Source organism: Rhinolophus sinicus, linkage group LG15 (genome assembly GCF_036562045.2).
Source record: "Rhinolophus sinicus isolate RSC01 linkage group LG15, ASM3656204v1, whole genome shotgun sequence".
Lineage (NCBI taxonomy): Eukaryota > Metazoa > Chordata > Mammalia > Chiroptera > Rhinolophidae > Rhinolophus > Rhinolophus sinicus.
In genome coordinates, this window is record NC_133764.1 from 3,641,272 (window position 1) to 3,661,387 (window position 20,116).

At 43.5% G+C, this 20,116-nt stretch overlaps 1 protein-coding gene across 1 annotated transcript; it reads left to right on the plus strand.

Annotated features, from left to right (window-relative positions):
- Positions 1-18,090: 18,090 nt before the first annotated feature.
- Positions 18,091-19,761, plus strand: UBB (ubiquitin B). Its single transcript, XM_019757429.2, has 2 exons — positions 18,091-18,227; positions 18,924-19,761. Exon 2 carries the CDS (start codon positions 18,930-18,932, stop codon positions 19,617-19,619), a length of 690 nt encoding a protein of 229 aa, XP_019612988.2. The 5' UTR covers positions 18,091-18,227; positions 18,924-18,929; the 3' UTR covers positions 19,620-19,761.
- Positions 19,762-20,116: the final 355 nt, after the last annotated feature.

Below are 20,116 nucleotides of genomic sequence, written 5' to 3' on the forward strand. Positions count from 1 at the left end.
CAGCCAACAGATGCTCATTGAGAACCTACTCTGTGTTAGGCATTGCTCTGTGTAACCATGAATATGAGTCTCTGAGTGCATTGGGCTTTCAATGTAAAATATGAATAAACTGAATAATATCAGGTATTGATAAGTGCTCTGAAGGCAAGAAAAGAATAACACCGTGCAGTATGGCAGGATAGTTAAGAAAGGCCTCTCTGAGGAAGGGGCTTCTGAGCTGAAACTTGAATGATGAGTGAAAGGGAAGGTCAAGCAGAAGGAATAGCACAAACGCTGAGACCAGCATGAGCTTAGTGCATCTGGGAGATGTGTTGGCTCGAAACTTTAGGTGTTCCCTGGGTGAAATTCACAATTAGCCCCTGTACACGGAGGACGAAAGAAAGAGGCAGACCATTACAGATAGGCAGGTGGCGGGTTCAGTAAGCAAGGAAACTTACATATGAGGCTTGGGTGGCTGCAAGATGAGTAGATCTCCACACCTGCCCACTAGAATCTTAAAAGTTTATATAGAGGCCTTAATTGGGGTCAGTCATGTATTCAGTCCAGATGGTCTCAACAACACCTTACTCTCTCAAGGCTGCTTCCTTGAAATGGCTCCTAGTGCAGGAACAGTGGGCGGAATGTACCTTCCAAGGTCAGGGGAGGGGGTAAGGAGCCTCTGATTGTTCTGGTCCAGCTCAAGGGTCACTGGAGGTCACATCCTCTTGATGACCTTCTCCAATAAGATGGATGGAAGGTTGTCATGGCAGGATTAAAGTGTCTAAAGGGGAGGTGGAGATTGAAGTTGAGAGCAAGGCATGTGTTGACCATGTTGACCTGTAGGCCATGGTAAGGAACCTGGATTTTATTCTAGGTGTAATAGGAAGCAGGGAATAACAGACAGTGAGTGATGTAATTTGGGTTCCTGGATTCTCCAGCAATGGAACATACCCACTCTAGATTGCACTGTTTGGCTTGGGGTTAGGAGGCCCGAATGCAGAAGAGACTATCAGAAAAACTATCTTCTACATGGCTACGGAATCTAACAATGGTGAGATGGGGGAGGCCTCCCAATAAACAGCGAGACCTCAAAGTCATGGCTACCTGTATGGACATTAGCCTGCATGAAGCTGTGTCTCTGAGCTAGGCGGTTTGAACCTTACTCTGGCATCCTGGTGAATCCGACTCACAGGGCTGCCCAGGGAAAACTTCCCCCATCCCTACCAGCTGGGGCTGAGCATGTCCTTTATGCCAACATTGTTTCTTATAAATGCCTCTATTATAGTGTTTCTCATATGGTATTTGAGTTATTTATTTACATGTTTCCTATTTAGCTGGATGATGAGCTACTTTAGGACAGGTACCAAGTTGTTCAACTCTGCTGTGTGCTGAGGACACAGATGACTGTTAGATGAGATATTTGCGTGGGGTGCAATTGAGGACAATCTTGAATAACTAAGGCATTTGGATTCGTTCCTGGAGCAACTCATTGCTGTTTCATCCTTAACAAAGACTGCTTTTGAGACACAGTATTAATGGTGGATTGTCCATGAATGGGCATGTGGCCCATCTAGTCTAGATATTTTTACCCTTGTTCTAAGCCATACCATCTGAGATTTTTGACAAACTGGGTTGGATTCTCATAGAACAGCCGGGCACAAGTCTATACCAAGGGATAAAGCTGTAGTATCCCTATTTTCCTTACAGAAAATAGCTGTAGTAAAATTCATTTTTTCACAGCTTTGAGATATAATTGACAAATCACATTATGTAAGTTTAAAGTGTACATGATTTTATATATATGTAATATAAATACATGTATGTATACATAAATGATTAACACAATAAGGTTACTTAACACATCCATCACCTCACAGAGTTACCTTTTTATGTGTGTGCACTGAGAACATTTAAGATCTACTCTCTTAGCAACATTCAAGTATTGTCAACTATAGTCATCATGATCTACATTTGACCCCCAGAACTTATCCATCTGATTGCAGAATATTCTTGATTCTTGCCACTGGGGAGATGTAATAGAGGCCTTCATCTATTCATCAGAGAGCCTCTTTGTAAGAGTTTACACAAGACATTTCTCTCAGAAAAGGCTCTGTTTCTCTTGGATAATCAACTTCACTGTATCTTAGGGATAGTGTGATATATGTCTTATCATGTTTCCCTCTTTGCTTTTGCCACTTAGGTAACTTAGCACTAAAGTTACAGACTATTTCTAGTAACCATAAAGGACCACTGGAGACAATCAGCATAGGGATTAAGACATTGGGCTTTGAAGTCCGGCACCTGAATTGAGATCTCACCTCTGCCACTTCTTAGCTGTGACTGTGGGCCACTTATCTAGTTTTTTCCAAGTATTTATAAAATGGGCACCATCGCATTATTTACTTTGGGAAGTTATTTTCTTGGGAAGATTAAGGAATACAATGCTAAGCATAAGTACTGGCACAAAAATCAACACAATTATAATCATTTTCACTTTATGGTAAATGGTTCAGATTCCTCCTACCTTTAGTATTTTCTGGTTTCTTATATACACACACACACACACACACACACACACACACACACACTTTCTGCTTCAGAATTGTGTAAATTGGTTGCAATTTTTTTTTAATCCTTTTTTTTTAAAAAAGGAGGTGCAGCTCACAGTAGCCATGTGGGGATCGAAATGGAAACCTTGTTGTTATCAGCACCATGCTCTAACCAACCAAGCTAACTGGCCACCCTGTAATTTTTTTAATCTACTATAAGATCTACTACAGATAAGAATCTCTAGAAAACCTGCCATAGTAATAATTAAATCTGCTTCTGGGAGGTTCTCCCCCTCACCACAGGATAGCAAGGGAGCATATTTTATATGTCTGACAGGATTAGGAAAACAGAAAAGTTGTGTGTCCTGCTTGAGGCATTCATTACTTCGGGTGACCCTTGGTCATCACAGCTTCATTACTACTAGTAATGTCTTTTGATATACCCTCTGACAATATATCTGTTTAGATTCAAAGGGCAGCACTTAATTTCAAAGTAAGTAAGGAATCTGTTCTTTAGCTTCCATTTGGGTTCAAGTAAATTCAAACAGAGGGGATCTGTTAGGATTACCTAATGCCTGGTACATTAACATAATTTAAGAAGTCTCAAACTTGGTATATGTTCATATTTTATAAAAGGAGACTCTGATATTTACCTTTTACAACTTAAAAAAAAAAATTTATTGTTGAAGTCAGTTTACTTTTACTTCCCGAGATGCCTTCATCCTCATCAAGGATGTACCTGAGCTATCTCAAGGACTGCTTTGCCAAAGGTTTGTCTAATTTAACTTTGTTATAGCTCTGTTGAAGTATAAATGATGCACAATAAGTTGCACATATTTAAAGTATATAAACTGGTAAGTTTGGATATATGCTTACACCTGTGAGACCATCACCAAAATCCAAGCTAATTAAACATTTCCCTCACCCCCCAAAGCTGCTCCTGCCTTTTTTTGTTTGTAATCTTTTTTTTTTTTTACTTTTATTTATTTTAAGTGTGCCTTTCCAGGACCCATCAGCTCCAAGTCAAGTAGTTGTTTCAATCTAGTTGTGGAGGGCGCAGCTCACAGTGGCCCATGTGGGGATCGAATGGACAACCTTGTTGTAGGAGCACCGCGCTCTAACCAACTGAGCTGACCAGCCGCCCCTGCTCCTGCCTTTTATAACCCATCCCACCTCCTTCCTTCTCCCTGCCTCCATCCCCAACTGCCCACTCATCTGCTTTCTCTCTAGATTAATTTGCATTTTCTAGAACTTTATATAGACTAGAATCATATAGTTTATACCCTTTTTGTCTGGTTTCTTTCACGCAGCATAATTATTCGAGATCCATCCATGTTGTTATGTATATTGATAGTTCATTTCTTTTTATTGCTGCAAAATACCTATTGTATCGATATACTACAATTTTTTTAATTACATGGATTTATTAATAATGTAATTGATTGTGTCTCTCTCCATGCTAGTTGGGAAAAATAAAACAAAACACCAAAATATTAAATCTGTGGTCCACCTCTAGCAAAAGGACAGACTTCAAGGCTAGCATTTTAAATACTAATCTCACTCCTAACTTCGTTTTCTTTTTTCCTCTCCTTTTGTTATAAGTTCCCTACCCACCTATGTTTCTTTTATTTGTTATATTATATACATTTAAGTCAGTTGTCTTGGGTATTTGCTGAAAGAAGGACTAACTACAAGTAAACAATGCTATTTTTATTTTATTTTTATCAGTTCTTTCCTCCTGTTTCTTTAGGGATGTTGGATTTTGTTGACCAGGTCACTTACAATGCTCATCATCTCCTACGTGGACAACTGCCTCCATCTCTGGGGTGCTGGACTCTAACCTCAACCCCCTTCTACTCACCTGCTGTGATGTCACCAAGTTATCACTCTTCCATAGAAATCTAATCATGTCATCCCCATGTAGAACACTTGCAGGAAGACTCTAAAGTACTTAGCAGAGCAAGGCATATCCTTCATTAGTCATTCATTCTTGCAACAAATATTTGCGAAGTGCTAATTATGTACCAGGCTCTATGATACCTGGCTAGATGGGGAGGAATGGTGATAAACCAGAGAGACATGGCTTGTACCTTCATGGAATTTATATCCTAGTGAGGGAAACAAAGAGATAAACAACTACGTAAGTAATGTAATTATGGATTGGATAAACATGTCATTGTTATGAAAGCAATAACTAGGGTGCTGTGACTGAGTCCTGGAGCAGGATGTATGTCAGAGAAGGTTTTTCTGAGGCAGTGACGTTTACACCACCTAAAACCTGAGACAAAAGTGGCCATGGGAAGAGGTCTAGGCAAAGGAAACATCAAAGACAAAGATCCAGAAGTGGGAAAAGGCTTAGATGGCCAGTATGGCTGCAGGAAGTGAGGGTGCTGGAGAATTAAGCTCTGCCAGCTTCTCCAGTCTTACTTCCAAAACCACAGCCACGCTAAATCACAGACATGCATAGCTACTAGCCATTTCCTCAACATACCACACCTTCTCATTTTTCACCTGCTTCCTTCTGGACAATCCTACTCCTCCTTGTGATTCGGATTCCAAATAATACCTTCACTGAAACCTTTGGGTTCCTCTCCTACCCTCCTCCAGGCAGCTACACTGCTACTTCTCCTCTTTGCTCCACAGTCTATACGTACTTCTCTTTTTCATGCAGCTAACATGTATTGAGTGCTTTCTATCTGCTGAGCATTGTTCTAAGCACTTCACCTGTATAAACTCAACCTTATGAGGCAGGTTCATTTAATCCTCAAAAATTCTACTCCCAGACAAGAACAAGCTTAAGGAGTTCATCACAACCAAACTAATATTACAAGAAATGTTCAAGGGATGGAGGAGGAGGGGGAAGGAAGGAGAAAAAGAAGGAAAAGGGGAAGAAGGAGAAGATTAAAAATATGAATAATAAAATGGGAATAACTTCATACCTATCAATAACTGCTTTAAATGTAAATGGATTAAATGTGCCAATCAAAAGACACAGGGTGGTTGAATGGATAAGAAAACAAGACCCAACTGACTCTGGGTGATGAACACACAATGGGATTTATAGATGATGTAATACAGAATTGTACACCTGAAATCTATGTAATTTTACTAACAATTGTCACCCCAATAAATTTAATTTAAAAAAAAAAAAGAAAGAAAGAAAACAAGACCCAAGTATCCATCGATAGATGACTGGATAAAGAAGAGGTGGTACATGTATACAAAGGAATATTACTCAGCCATAAAGAGAATGAAATTTTAACATTTGCAACAACATGGATGAACTTAGAGTATTATGCTAAATAAAATAAGTCAGACAGAGAAAGACAAATACCATATGATATCACTTATATGTAGAATCTAAAAAACAACATAAATGAACAAACAAAATAGAAACAAACTCATGGATACAGAGAGCAACATGATAGTTTCCAGATGGAACGGGGGTGGGGGGGTATAAAAGGTGAAGGCATTAAGAAGTACAAATTGGCAGTTATAAAATAGTCAGGGAGATGTAAAATACAACATAGGGAATACAGTTGTCATGCAAGGTGGCATGCGGGGTCTCTGGTCCCACTCCCCACATAAGAACGCAGGACATGGTGAGGCCAAAAAAGAACACCCATGGAGCCATAGATAGGGGAGTCATACCACTATAGTCTCACTGGCGGCTGCGTTGGAGACACAAGAAGCAGGAGCCACACTATCCGCAACCCGCCATCCACTTGTCTCTGCCAACCAACCTCACTTGCTAGCTGCAATCCGCCCTGCTAACTGCAATCTGTGCTTGCTAGCTCAGCCACCATCCTCTTGCTAGCCCCCATTTGCTGCTAGCATATCCACAGCAGTTATATTAGTGGCCAATGGCTCACTGGTTACAGCTGACGGCCAACTAGCCACAGTTGATGGCCATTTACTACCTGAGCCAGCACCTTCCCACGTGAGGCCGAGAGCCTGGAAACTGCACTCCTGGCTGTGCCCACAACAGTCAATAATATTGTAATAACTATGTATGTTTTCGGGGGAGTACTAGACTTATCAGGGGGATCAATTTGTAAGGTATATAAATGTCTAATCACAATGTTGTATACCTGAAACTAATGTGACTATCAACGGTATTCTTCAAACGGTATTTGTTGTGACTATCAACAACAACAAAAACCAAACAAACTATGAGCTAATAGGTATTATTACTAACTCAACCATGTAAATGAAGAAACTGAGGCCCAGAGAGGTAATTCACCCATAGTTACACAATGAGTAAATAGTAGAGTCAGGATTTCAACCAAGACAGTCTAGTTTGTACTTTAACTACTAAGCCTTTTTTCCCATTCAAGATTGATAATAGTAGCTAACATTTATCAAGCATTCCCAAGTGCCAGGCTTTCTTAACTCTTGATATGAATTAACTCATTGGATCCTCCAACAACTCTTTGAGATAGATACTCTCAGTCCTCACAACAATACACTTATTGGTGCTAACACCATGACTCTCTTGGGTGGGGTCCATGTCCTGTCCCAGTCAGCAATCTCATTGCCTCCCACACCCAGAAGTTGCTCAACAAATGTCTGCTGAATGAGTGAATAAACCAGCAGAACTTGTGTCTTTCTCTTGGCTCAGGATTCAAACTTCTAGAATACAGTGCCTAACAATAGTTACTTGGAGAAAATTATGATAATAGATTATAGATCTGTTGTAGTAAATATGCACCAAAAACTGATTAATACAAAGGCTGGCTTAATATGCATATTCTCTGAATTTCAAAGGTGAGATAAGGAAATTCCTTTCTGTTATCAGAGATTGTATTATGTATTAGAAGATGTACTAACCAACCCCTCTGACAGCAAAATAGGGGCAAAGGGCTGTTTTCAAAACAGCACCCATAATAAATCTAATCCATGTTTGACCCACCCAACAAAAATAACACAAAAATTTACAAAACCGTCTATATCTTTTGTCTAGCTATTCTGTTCTTTCACTTGACAGCAAATATTAGACACAATAACTAGAAGTTTAAAATGTCATTTCAATCTCAGAATAAGTTCATGACCCTAAAAAACAAATTGGGAAGAGTCAATGGTAATCAGAAAAAGAAGGATAACTCCTTCAAGTCTAAGGGAGTGGTACAAAATCAATTTATCAAAACAAACAATAGCTACTATTGCCTTGTCAGCTCTGGATACCTAATATAATTTTCTGACAGATTAGGAAATTCATACAGCAAGGCTCAGTTTCTTGGTCCATTGACTATGTTGAGAATTCCCTAGAAAAGTATTGGAAAAAGAAAATATCAGTCTTTCAAAGGATAAGCTCTGTAAAGAGCAAGGAAACTAAGCAAAGGAAACAGAGCAAAGGAAAAAGGCAAAGAGAAAGGAATGGAAATCACATTTGTTCAAATCTACTAAGTGCCAAGTGATTTACCTAGATTTAGGACTCCGTGTCTATAGATATTCCTATTACTGACCCTAAGCCCAAGCCCTGTCTCGAGGAAGGCCCTACCCAAAATTCGCTGAACCCCTAGTCATCCCTCATTAAGACTTTATCCCTGCCTTAAAAACCTTCCCCAAGATTCAGACACAACCCTCCCTCCCGAGGACCAGGCTACCCTTGAGGATGCGGCCGCTCATTACCATCAGAAGGACCCCTCTGTATCGTCTCCTCCACCCTTCCGCCACCTCCTTATATCATCCCTCAACACCCTCCATTCCTCGCTCCCATCGTCCACGGTCCCCTTCTACTATTCCTCACTCCAATCCCCTACTCAAACAGCCGCTTCCCTAACACAACAGATTGCCTCTCTTGAGAGGCCCTCCAGGAAAAACGCCAACACATTAGTCTTCTCAAAGAACTCCGTGCCCTTGAGGCTGAACTCGCTGCACTCTCTGGGCTGCCCTTTTCCCCGTCTACCCCTAAAACGAGCTCCTAAACAAAAACCTGTCCTCGCTTTTCCGGTCACTGCAGACAGGCTGCAGAGGTAGGTCCCGATACTCAGACCCCTGAGGACCCCCAAGAGGAGGATACCAGAGGGTCCGATAATGAGGCTGAGGAACAAGATAACCCCCTCAGAGGAAGAAACGGAACCCCAAGAGACAGACAGCGCTACCGCCCTTTAAACATTAAATATTTAAAAGACTTAAAGGCTGCGGTCCACGCTTATGGCCCTGTGGCTCCCTTCACGGTAGCCTTGCTGGAAAGCCTCACTGACCGTTGGCTAACGCCAAATGATTGGTTCACTTTAGCTCACGCCGCCCTGTCTGGCGGTGATTTTGTTTTATGGCGCACAGAGTATGCGGAAAACACACGAAAAATGGCTGAACGAAATACTCAGAGCCAGTCCTCCCGCTCCTGGACTAGAGATCGCCTTCTCGGCCGACCGCCCTATAACACCAATGAGACTCAGGCCGCCTTCCCCCAGGCTTGTTAGCTCAGGTCCAAAATGCCGGCCTCAAGGCCTGGCGTAAACTCCCACCCAAAGGGCCCACCAGCACCTCCTTGGCCAAAATCCATCAAGGGCCTGACGAATCCTATTGCGATTTCATCAGCCTCCTAACTGAGGCTGCCGAGCGTTTAATTGGAAAAGAAGAGTCAGATAGCGCCTTTATTAAACATCTTGCATTTGAAAATGCCAATGCCACCTGCCAAGATGCCATCCGCCCCCATCGCAATGGCTCCCTCTCAGACTATATTAAACTTTGTTCTGGTGTCGGGGCGTCTCACGCCATCGGTCTAGCCATTGGAGCTGCACTAAAAAGCTTCACACAGGACAATCAAAAATCCTGTTACAATTGTAAACAACCTGGTCATTTTGTCCGGGAATGCCCTTGATGTAGGCTTCTTCCCCTTAAACTGCACCGCTATTGTTAATTCCACTGCTCCTGCCTGCCCCGCTCCTAATCATGTTTTCATCTGCGGCAACGGCCTGGCCTTCACGGCCCTCCCCACCAATTGGACTGGCCTCTGTGCACTGGCTTTTCTCTTGCCAGATATAGATATTCTACCCGGAGATCAGTCACTTCCTATACCAGCCCTTGATCTTTTCCCTGGATGACAGAAACGGGCCCTCGCATTTATTCCCCTTATGGCAGGACTAGGTATAACCGCTGCTATGGCCACAGGTGCTGCCGGGGTAGGAGTGTCCGTAGACACTTATCAACGGCTCTCTCTCCAACTTATTGATGATGTTACCACACTATCAGATACTATTAATGACCTTCAAGACCAGGTCGATTCCTTAGCAGAAGTAGTACTCCAAAACAGACGAGGGCTTGATCTTCTAACAGCGGAACAAGGGGGATCTGTTTAGCTTTACAGGAACGATGCTGCTTCTATGCCAACAAATCCGGCATAGTGCGAGACAAGGTCAAGAGACTCCAAGAAGATCTTCTTCAACGCAAAAACAACTTCTTGACAACCCCTTTCTAACCAGTTTTAATGGTCTCTTGCCTGTCCTCCTCCCCATCCTTGGTCCCATTCTAGGATTACTCCTACTTGTCTCCCTCGGACCTTGGGCATTTAATAAACTGACAGGATTCATCAAACAACAAATAGATAACATTCTGGCCAAACCTATCCATATTCATTATCAACGCCTGGCCACGATGGACCATCCGGAAGGTAATTACAACCAGTTACAAACAGGCTCCAGCTATATAAACTTATAGCAGACACGGTGGCTGAAAACGTGTCGGCCCGATCTAAAGGGCTTGAGCACCAGACGGCTGCAGCGACTGGGTACTGCAAGGGAGGGTCCCGATTGACCCAATTTCAGCTCTCCCTGAACTCATGCCCAGACTACATAGGGGTTGGTGCCTACAACAAAAATAACTGCCCCACCCCTGGTCCACAAAAGGCACCGGGGGCTACGCTATTATTGGGACCGTCTGAGGCCCCTGAGTTCCGTCTTGGTTAAGGCTCACTCTCTTAAAAAGATAAAGAGAGAGGAGATGTAGGAGCCTGACTCAGAGAAACTATGCTATCCGGCAGCACATGACCTAATTCCTGGAACCATCAGTTTGCCCTTAGAAGGTCACGTCTCTGATAAGTAAAGCCCCTTCCTCATTCCGCTCTCTCCTTCCTCATTCACTCCCCGCCCAGTTTACCCTAACCCATATAATCTTGTAGCTGCAATAAAAAATTTGAGGCTTGATCAGAACTTTGTCTTGCCTCCATTTCTTCGCGCCTCCTATTTTCTCTTTTCAGGGTGTCTCCCTTCGGTCCCTGTTGAATGCCCCGCTGGTCGGGGCAGTGGGGGGGTATAAAAGGTGAAGGCATTAAGAAGTACAAATTGGCAGTTATAAAATAGTCAGGGAGATGTAAAATACAACATAGGGAATACAGTTGTCATGCAAGGTGGCATGCGGGGTCTCTGGTCCCACTCCCCACATAAGAACGCAGGACATGGTGAGGCCAAAAAAGAACACCCATGGAGCCATAGATAGGGGAGTCATACCACTATAGTCTCACTGGCGGCTGCGTTGGAGACACAAGAAGCAGGAGCCACACTATCCGCAACCCGCCATGCACTTGTCTCTGCCAACCAACCTCACTTGCTAGCTGCAATCCGCCCTGCTAACTGCAATCTGTGCTTGCTAGCTCAGCCACCATCCTCTTGCTAGCCCCCATTTGCTGCTAGCATATCCACAGCAGTTATATTAGTGGCCAATGGCTCACTGGTTACAGCTGACGGCCAAGTAGCCACAGTTGATGGCCATTTACTACCTGAGCCAGCACCTTCCCACGTGAGGCCGAGAGCCTGGAAACTGCACTCCTGGCTGTGCCCACAACAGTCAATAATATTGTAATAACTATGTATGTTTTCGGGGGAGTACTAGACTTATCAGGGGGATCAATTTGTAAGGTATATAAATGTCTAATCACAATGTTGTATACCTGAAACTAATGTGACTATCAACGGTATTCTTCAAACGGTATTTGTTGTGACTATCAACAACAACAAAAACCAAACAAACTATGAGCTAATAGGTATTATTACTAACTCAACCATGTAAATGAAGAAACTGAGGCCCAGAGAGGTAATTCACCCATAGTTACACAATGAGTAAATAGTAGAGTCAGGATTTCAACCAAGACAGTCTAGTTTGTACTTTAACTACTAAGCCTTTTTTCCCATTCAAGATTGATAATAGTAGCTAACATTTATCAAGCATTCCCTAAGTGCCAGGCTTTCTTAACTCTTGATATGAATTAACTCATTGGATCCTCCAACAACTCTTTGAGATAGATACTCTCAGTCCTCACAACAATACACTTATTGGTGCTAACACCATGACTCTCTTGGGTGGGGTCCATGTCCTGTCCCAGTCAGCAATCTCATTGCCTCCCACACCCAGAAGTTGCTCAACAAATGTCTGCTGAATGAGTGAATAAACCAGCAGAACTTGTGTCTTTCTCTTGGCTCAGGATTCAAACTTCTAGAATACAGTGCCTAACAATAGTTACTTGGAGAAAATTATGATAATAGATTATAGATCTGTTGTAGTAAATATGCACCAAAAACTGATTAATACAAAGGCTGGCTTAATATGCATATTCTCTGAATTTCAAAGGTGAGATAAGGAAATTCCTTTCTGTTATCAGAGATTGTATTATGTATTAGAAGATGTACTAACCAACCCCTCTGACAGCAAAATAGGGGCAAAGGGCTGTTTTCAAAACAGCACCCATAATAAATCTAATCCATGTTTGACCCACCCAACAAAAATAACACAAAAATTTACAAAACCGTCTATATCTTTTGTCTAGCTATTCTGTTCTTTCACTTGACAGCAAATATTAGACACAATAACTAGAAGTTTAAAATGTCATTTCAATCTCAGAATAAGTTCATGACCCTAAAAAACAAATTGGGAAGAGTCAATGGTAATCAGAAAAAGAAGGATAACTCCTTCAAGTCTAAGGGAGTGGTACAAAATCAATTTATCAAAACAAACAATAGCTACTATTGCCTTGTCAGCTCTGGATACCTAATATAATTTTCTGACAGATTAGGAAATTCATACAGCAAGGCTCAGTTTCTTGGTCCATTGACTATGTTGAGAATTCCCTAGAAAAGTATTGGAAAAAAGAAAATATCAGTCTTTCAAAGGATAAGCTCTGTAAAGAGCAAGGGAAACTAAGCAAAGGAAACAGAGCAAAGGAAAAAAGGCAAAGAGAAAGGAATGGAAATCACATTTGTTCAAATCTACTAAGTGCCAAGTGATTTACCTAGATTTAGGACTCAATTTAACAATGTAGGATGACACCTGGTCCACATGTTTTCTTTGCAGACAGGGACATTAAAAGGCTAAAAATGTTAAGTAAAATACACACAATCATAGGACTGGTATAAAACCAAGTTGGAAATCTGATACAGTTGTATTTCATTCCAAATGTCATACTCTTTTTGCTGTTAACACACTGCCTTAGGTAGGAACTTAACCCAGCATTCATTCCTCCTTTCACATCCCTCCATTAACAATTACAAGTCATATTTCACTGCCTCTTAACAGTTCTTCACAAAAGGCTCCTTCATTCTCATACCAATGGAATTCTAATGGCCAAGTCTACCAAACTGTCAGACCTGCCTGCCTCCATGTCCCCTTTCCTACACTCAAATCCCGTATGAAAACAAATAGGCTCGTATTTATAAGGTAAACTGAAGGGGATTTTGTAAAGCTTTTTTCCTAAAAGAAATCTTCCTATCATATTGGTAAAATTTTTTAACTCTGACAATACTAAGTGCTGTTGAGGATACAGAACTGTGGGAACTCTCCTAACATTGCTCATGCAATTGTAAGTTAGTACAATCACTTCAGAAAACAATTTGGCAAAGTTTAGTAAAGTTTCAGATACACCCCAAAATTCTATTCCTAGGTACATTTCCTAGAAACGTTCTCATGTATACAAGGATATATATGAATGCTTTATTTCATTGCTGGGAAAGTAAAATGGTGCAGCTGCTATGGAAAACAATATGGTGGTTCCTCAAAAAATTAAAAATAGAACTATCTTATGATCAAGCAATTCCACTTCTGGATATACAGCCAAAAGATTTGAAAGCAGGGCCTGTCGTGCGGGGCATCCGGCGGGGTCTCTGCTCCCGCTCCCCACAAGAGAACGCAGGATATGGTGAGGCCAAAAAGGAACACCCACGGAGCCATAGGTAGGGGAGTCATACCACTATATACTCGCTGGCGGCTGGGTTGGAGACACAGGAAGCAGGAGCCACACAATTCGCAACCCTCACTGCGCAGCTTGCTAGCCCAGCCACCATCTTCTTGCTAGCCATTTGCTGCTAGTGTAGCCACAGCAGTTACATTAGTGGCCAATGGCTCACTGGTTACAGCTGACGGCCAACTAGCCACAGCTGATGACCAATCACAGTTGATGGCTATTTACTACCTGAGCCAGCACCTGTCTGTGTGAGGCTGAGAGCCTGGAAACTGCTTTCTGGGGCTCTGCCCCCACAGGGCCTCTAACAGATATCTGTATACCCTTGTTCATAGCACCATTATTCACTATAGCCAAAAGACTGAATCAACTGAAGAGCTCATTGACAGATGAATGGATAAACAAAATGGAATATTCCATGCTATGGAATATTATTCAACTTTTAAAAGGAAGGAAATTCTGATAAGTACTACAACATAAATTAATCCTGATGACATGTTAAATGAAATAAGCCGGTGACCAAAGGACAAATACTGTATGATTCCATTTATATGAAATACTTAAAGTAGTCAAATTCATAGGAACAGAAGATAGAATGGTGATTGCCAGGGCCTGGGAGGAGGAGGGAATGGGAAGTTATTGTTTAATGGGCATAGAGTTTCAGTTTTGCAAGATGAAAACAGTTCTGAAGATGGAGGTGGTGATGATTGCACGTGAATGTACTTGGGGCGGCCAGATGGCTCAGTTGGTTAGAGCGTGAGCTCTGAACAACAGCGTTACCGGTTCAATTCCCACATGGACCAGTGAGCTGTGCCCTCCTCAACTAGGCCCTCCTCAACTAGATTGAAGACAACAAGCTGCCGCTGAGCTTCCGGAAGAACGGGTGGCTGCCTCAGTTGGTTAGAGCGCTAGCTCTCAACAACAAGGTTGCTGGTTCAATTCCCACATGGGATGGTGGGCTGTGCACCCTGCAACAAAAGATTTATAAAATGGTGACTGGACTTGGAGCTGAGCTGCGCCCTCCACAACTGGATTGAAGGACAACAACTTGTTGCTGAAAGGCACTGGAGAAACACACTGTTCCCCAATAAAAATAAAAAATAAATGAATAAATAAATAAATATTAGTAAGATGGTAAATTTTATATTGTATTTTTTATTACAATAAAAAAACTTTAAGTGGAAGCAAAATAGTAAAGGGTTAATTAAGATTTAATAAAGTTGGGTGGTGGTTTTATGGTGTTTGTTATTTTATCTCCAACTTTCATATGTTTGTAATATTCCATAATAATTCAAAACATTTTTAAGTAACTATTTTTAAATGGACAGATTTCGGTAATTTTGAGGCCCAATATAAAAATAATATAGAATTTTGTTCTGTGTTCATTTGGGCATTCAATATAAAAGTTGCTAACTCATTGGTAATAAATTAGGAGTTAGTCTCATACTTCTATTGAGATAAATTGCAAAATGAGAAAATGATAAACCACAGACTCCATATGTTAACTATCAACTGATAATGTCAAGAAAACAACTGTGAACGTATAACTGGAACACAGTTTTCTCACAGATTTTATTAAAAGACATCTAGCTAAGTAAAATTACTTAAGAGTCTCAGAATCAATTCCTCTTTTCTTTCAAAGGAACTGGCTAGGCAAAAACCATTTGCCAATGGAGATTAAGTACTCTTTATGCTTTGTATTTTTAGGGCCTAAGACTGTTGCAAATTTGATGGGGTTTTTTTCCTAGTTGAACAAAAGGGAAAACTGCACTTTAGGGCCGGCCCAGTGGCTCAGGAGTGGGAGCACCGTGCTCCTAACGCTGGAAGCCACTGGTTGGATTCCCACATGGGCCAGTGAGCTGCGCCCTCTACAACTAAGACTGTGAACAACAGCTCTCCCTGGGGCTGGGCTTCCATGAGCAGCCTGTGGCCAGCATGAATGGCTGGCAGCCCTCGTGGGCCGTCAGCAGCCAGGGAGAGCTGCTATGAGCAGCCTACTGATGACTGGTGCTGGCAGAGCACAAGGCTCATAATACCAGCATGGGACAGGGAGCTGTGTCCTACTCAACTAGACCGAGAAACTACTGCTTGAAACAGGGAGGGGAGGGCAGAACAAGGGGTGGGGGAAGAAAACTGCAGTTCATTCACTGAACAAACATTTATTGAGCAGGATGCCAAGTATTTTGCTAGATTTCAAAATTCCTGATCTTTGGGATTTTGTCTTTCTATACTTTAGTTTACAAATTACCTTTTACAATTTACTACCAGGAATATTACTAAAAGTTTCATTTGTAAATAGATCATAAAAAAATTTCCTCGTTTATTGTACAAGGACAGCACCCGCCTCCCTGCTGAAAACATTTTACTTTGTTGAGGTTAGCAAATGACCCACTTTGGCAAAACATTAAACCACGGGGCTGTATGACTAACCTGGCAACTGCTAGAACTCCCAGCAAAGTCATCGGTATCAATCATGAGATCTCCACTCTGGATCATTCTACCAATCAACATATGACTCAGGAGAAGCTGCTAGTAGGTGAAACAAGTTCACTTACTGTTAGGTTTACAAAAATAAAAATTCATATTTTGTAAAATAAACATCAACTACCTCCAAGTCCAAAATTACCTTAAAGAAACTTTATTTCTATCCCTTGATTATTCAACAAAGTAGCTCTTACCAAGTTTTAGTAAATTTAACTTAAAGCTGTCTAGGTGTTAACTCATCATATACCTGTTTATATTGTACATTTATCGACATAGTTTTAATGCTAATCTTAGAAATGAGGGCGGGCGGCGGTGGCGGCCTCTGGGCAGCAGAGGGGGTTCCGGGGCTGAGTCTGTGTCGTCGCCGGCAGCAGAGGCGGCACCATGGGCACTGGGTAGAGGGCAAGTTGGCCGCCGCCGCCCGTGGTGGTGGGAGAGCCCCTTTGGGGGAGGGGGGGAGGGGTGGGGGGAGGGAGGGGTGGGGGGAGGGAGGGGCGGGCAGCCGCTCCGCCGCCGCACTTTTTAGATTTTTTGCGTGTCGCAGGGGTGACCCTTCGGCATTGCAAAAATAAAATTATTTTTTAAAAAACTTTAAAAAGAAATGTAATGACCTTTTCTAAGTGCTATCTAATATGTGTTAATGCAAACCTTTACACTACTTCTTAGGAAGATTGGTATTACATGACAAACAGCCATTTGCGTGTTTATTTACACCCCCACCTCCATGACTCAGACACAGGGCTGCGTGGCACCCCCCCACCCCCACCCCGCTCCAAACAACCTTACGTAAGTTCCTCGCTCCTTGGGTTGGTTATCTCCTTGCCACAACCCAGCGGACACGGGAGACAGCCTCGTGGTCCTAGCTGGTTGGCAACAAACACATTAATGGGAGAAATACCTTCTTGAAAATTAATTCCCCATCTCGAGGAGGGTTTTCAGATCCTTAACCCACATTTCTCTTTTTCCCTACCAGAGTTTGGAGAAACAGCAAAGAGGGGGGAAGGAATATTTGCAAGTTTTGCCGGAGCCCGTTCTAAGCCGTTTCGTTTCGCCTGGAGCCGGAGCCTCGCCGCTCTGGGCCTGAAGGCGAGAGGCCTCCGCGGTGGGGTGGATGCGGGTGGGGGCTGTGAACCCGCAGCGGGTGTTACCACTAGAGGCTAGATGTCCTTTATAAGGATCGAGTGCGACAGAAAACCTCTAACTGTAAAAAGCGGGATTAAAGTTCCACAACCCTGTTCTAACCAAGATCCCGCCAGTGTGTGAGGGGCGCGCCCAAGATCACGGGGAGGTGGGCTTGTGCTTCACAGAAGACACGGGGGAAAACAGCTGCCGGCCGCGCCGCGCCGCCCCTAAGCACCTCCAAGACGGGAGCGGGGCGGCATTCCCGAGAATGGCACCGCGGATCCCCCTGCTTCCTCCTTTAAGGGCCGAAGAACGAGATCTGGGGTTTGGAGACGAATCAGACGACCCCACCATAACCTCTCGCCGGAAACACCCCCTTCCCAAAGGCGCGCCACTGTGGCGCACGCGCACTCAGTCACTTAGCAACACTGTCTCCACCAGCCGGGAGCCTAGCAACAGCAGAGCCGCCGCGTCCCCCACCAATCAGCGTCAGCCTCGCCTTTACACGCCTCACCAATCAGCGCCGGCGCTGCAAAGAAGTTTCCAGAGCTTTCGAGGAAGGGCCCCTTTACTCGAATTCATCCGCCTGATAATTTTCCTATATTTTCCTAAAGGAGGAGAAGTATAGCCTGGAATAGAGGGAAGTTGATTTGTTCGGGTCCTTTTTCGGCTGTGAGGGGTTTGGGGCTCAGTGGACGGGCCTAACTGCGTCACTGGAGGTGGTGCCGAGAGAACTACTTTCTGCGGCGCATGGACACGGCGGCTACGTAGGCAGTGATTAGTACGCAACAGACGTTGCATAAATTTCAGCTCCGCCGAGTGCCGGAACATTCGGAAGCGAGTGGCATCGTTGGCTGGTCGGCTGTTCCTGGTGAGGTGAATCGACGTGCTTCGATCTGCGGTATCTTCGCATTTGCTAACAGGTACTGACTGACCCGCAGCCTTCGAGACCTGGGAGGGGTGGAGAGGGCGCCTAGATGAGGAGAAGCTGGCCAGTTCTTGAGGTTGAGGGGGCCTCACAGAGAGGAATGGGGGGAGGGGTAGGCGAGATGACGCGGCGCCGGGCCTTTCCGGAAGAGTGGGCCTTGTTTACGTGAAGGGAGCGGGGGCGGTTGGCGCGCGTGCGCGGGCAGAGGCTAACGGATACTTAACCGATGGAGATTCCATCGTGTCTGCTTCAGAGGGGGAAAGCGGAAAAAAGGTATGGTTTCTAGAAACCTTTTAATTTTGAATCCGTGGAGGTGTCCCACTCCGTCTCGGTTTAAACGGGAATTTTTCCCGTGTCCTGTGAGGTTTTCTTCATTTTACGAGCTGTGCTTAGGTTTTGGGGAAATTGCTGGAGAGAGGAGTACTGAAAACGTATCTGCTACAGTTGAGAAATTTCTGGATGCTAACTTCAAACTGCTTTTGATTTCTCTAGCCGGTTTAAGTTGAAGTTTTGACTAAAGAATTCTTTGACTAATTTGTCTAATAAAAATCGGTGGTTTGTGAGGGATGTAGATTGTTTAAGGTATTTTCGAGAACAGGGTTAATGATTAGTTTTAAAGAATTGATTACATGTGAAAGCAGTAAGTGTAAAGATCCTGAAGTGATACACTTTTGCTTTGTAAACTTTATAGGTCAAAATGCAAATTTTCGTGAAGACCCTGACTGGCAAGACCATCACCCTGGAGGTGGAGCCCAGCGACACCATTGAGAATGTGAAGGCCAAGATCCAGGATAAGGAGGGCATCCCCCCTGACCAGCAGAGGCTCATCTTTGCAGGCAAGCAGCTGGAAGATGGCCGCACTCTTTCTGACTACAACATCCAGAAAGAGTCGACCCTGCACCTGGTCCTGCGTCTGAGAGGTGGTATGCAGATCTTCGTGAAGACCCTGACTGGCAAGACCATCACCCTGGAGGTGGAGCCCAGCGACACCATTGAGAATGTGAAGGCCAAGATCCAGGATAAGGAGGGCATCCCCCCTGACCAGCAGAGGCTCATCTTTGCGGGCAAGCAGCTGGAAGACGGCCGCACTCTTTCTGACTACAACATCCAGAAGGAGTCGACCCTGCACCTGGTCCTGCGTCTGAGGGGTGGTATGCAGATCTTCGTGAAGACCCTGACCGGCAAGACCATCACCCTGGAGGTGGAGCCCAGCGACACCATTGAGAATGTGAAGGCCAAGATCCAGGATAAGGAGGGCATCCCCCCTGACCAGCAGAGGCTCATCTTTGCAGGCAAGCAGCTGGAAGATGGCCGCACTCTTTCTGACTACAACATCCAGAAAGAGTCGACCCTGCACCTGGTCCTGCGTCTGAGGGGTGGCTGTTAATTCTTTAGTCTTACGTTCATAGTGCCCAATGATGGCATTACTCTGCATTCTAGCCACTTGCCCCAATTTAAGTTTAGAAATTACCAGTTTCAGTAATAGCTGAACCTGTTCAAAATGTTAATAAAAGTTTTGTTGCATGGTAGCATATTTGGTGTCTGTTGTCGTGAAATTATGTAGTGATTTAGGAACTAACTGGTTAATGTGTTCAAGGAGAAGGGGGTTTAACTTGAAGATGGTTGATGTGACCAAAATTAAGTCATTTGACTTGGGTAAACATTGAGTGTTCATGGTGTGGAAACTTTGTCTAAGTCTTGTGCTTTTCTCACTAGTGCGTTAGACTTACGTGTTTAACTTTAGTGTGTGAAATACAGCCCTAATCCTGTCTGCTGCATGTGAAGTCAGCCAAGAATCAAGTGGAACCCTAGTCAAGTTTTGAAAGAAGGCTGGCTGGTGAGAAAGATGACTTGAAAGCAACTCAACGGGTTAAAAGGTATTCT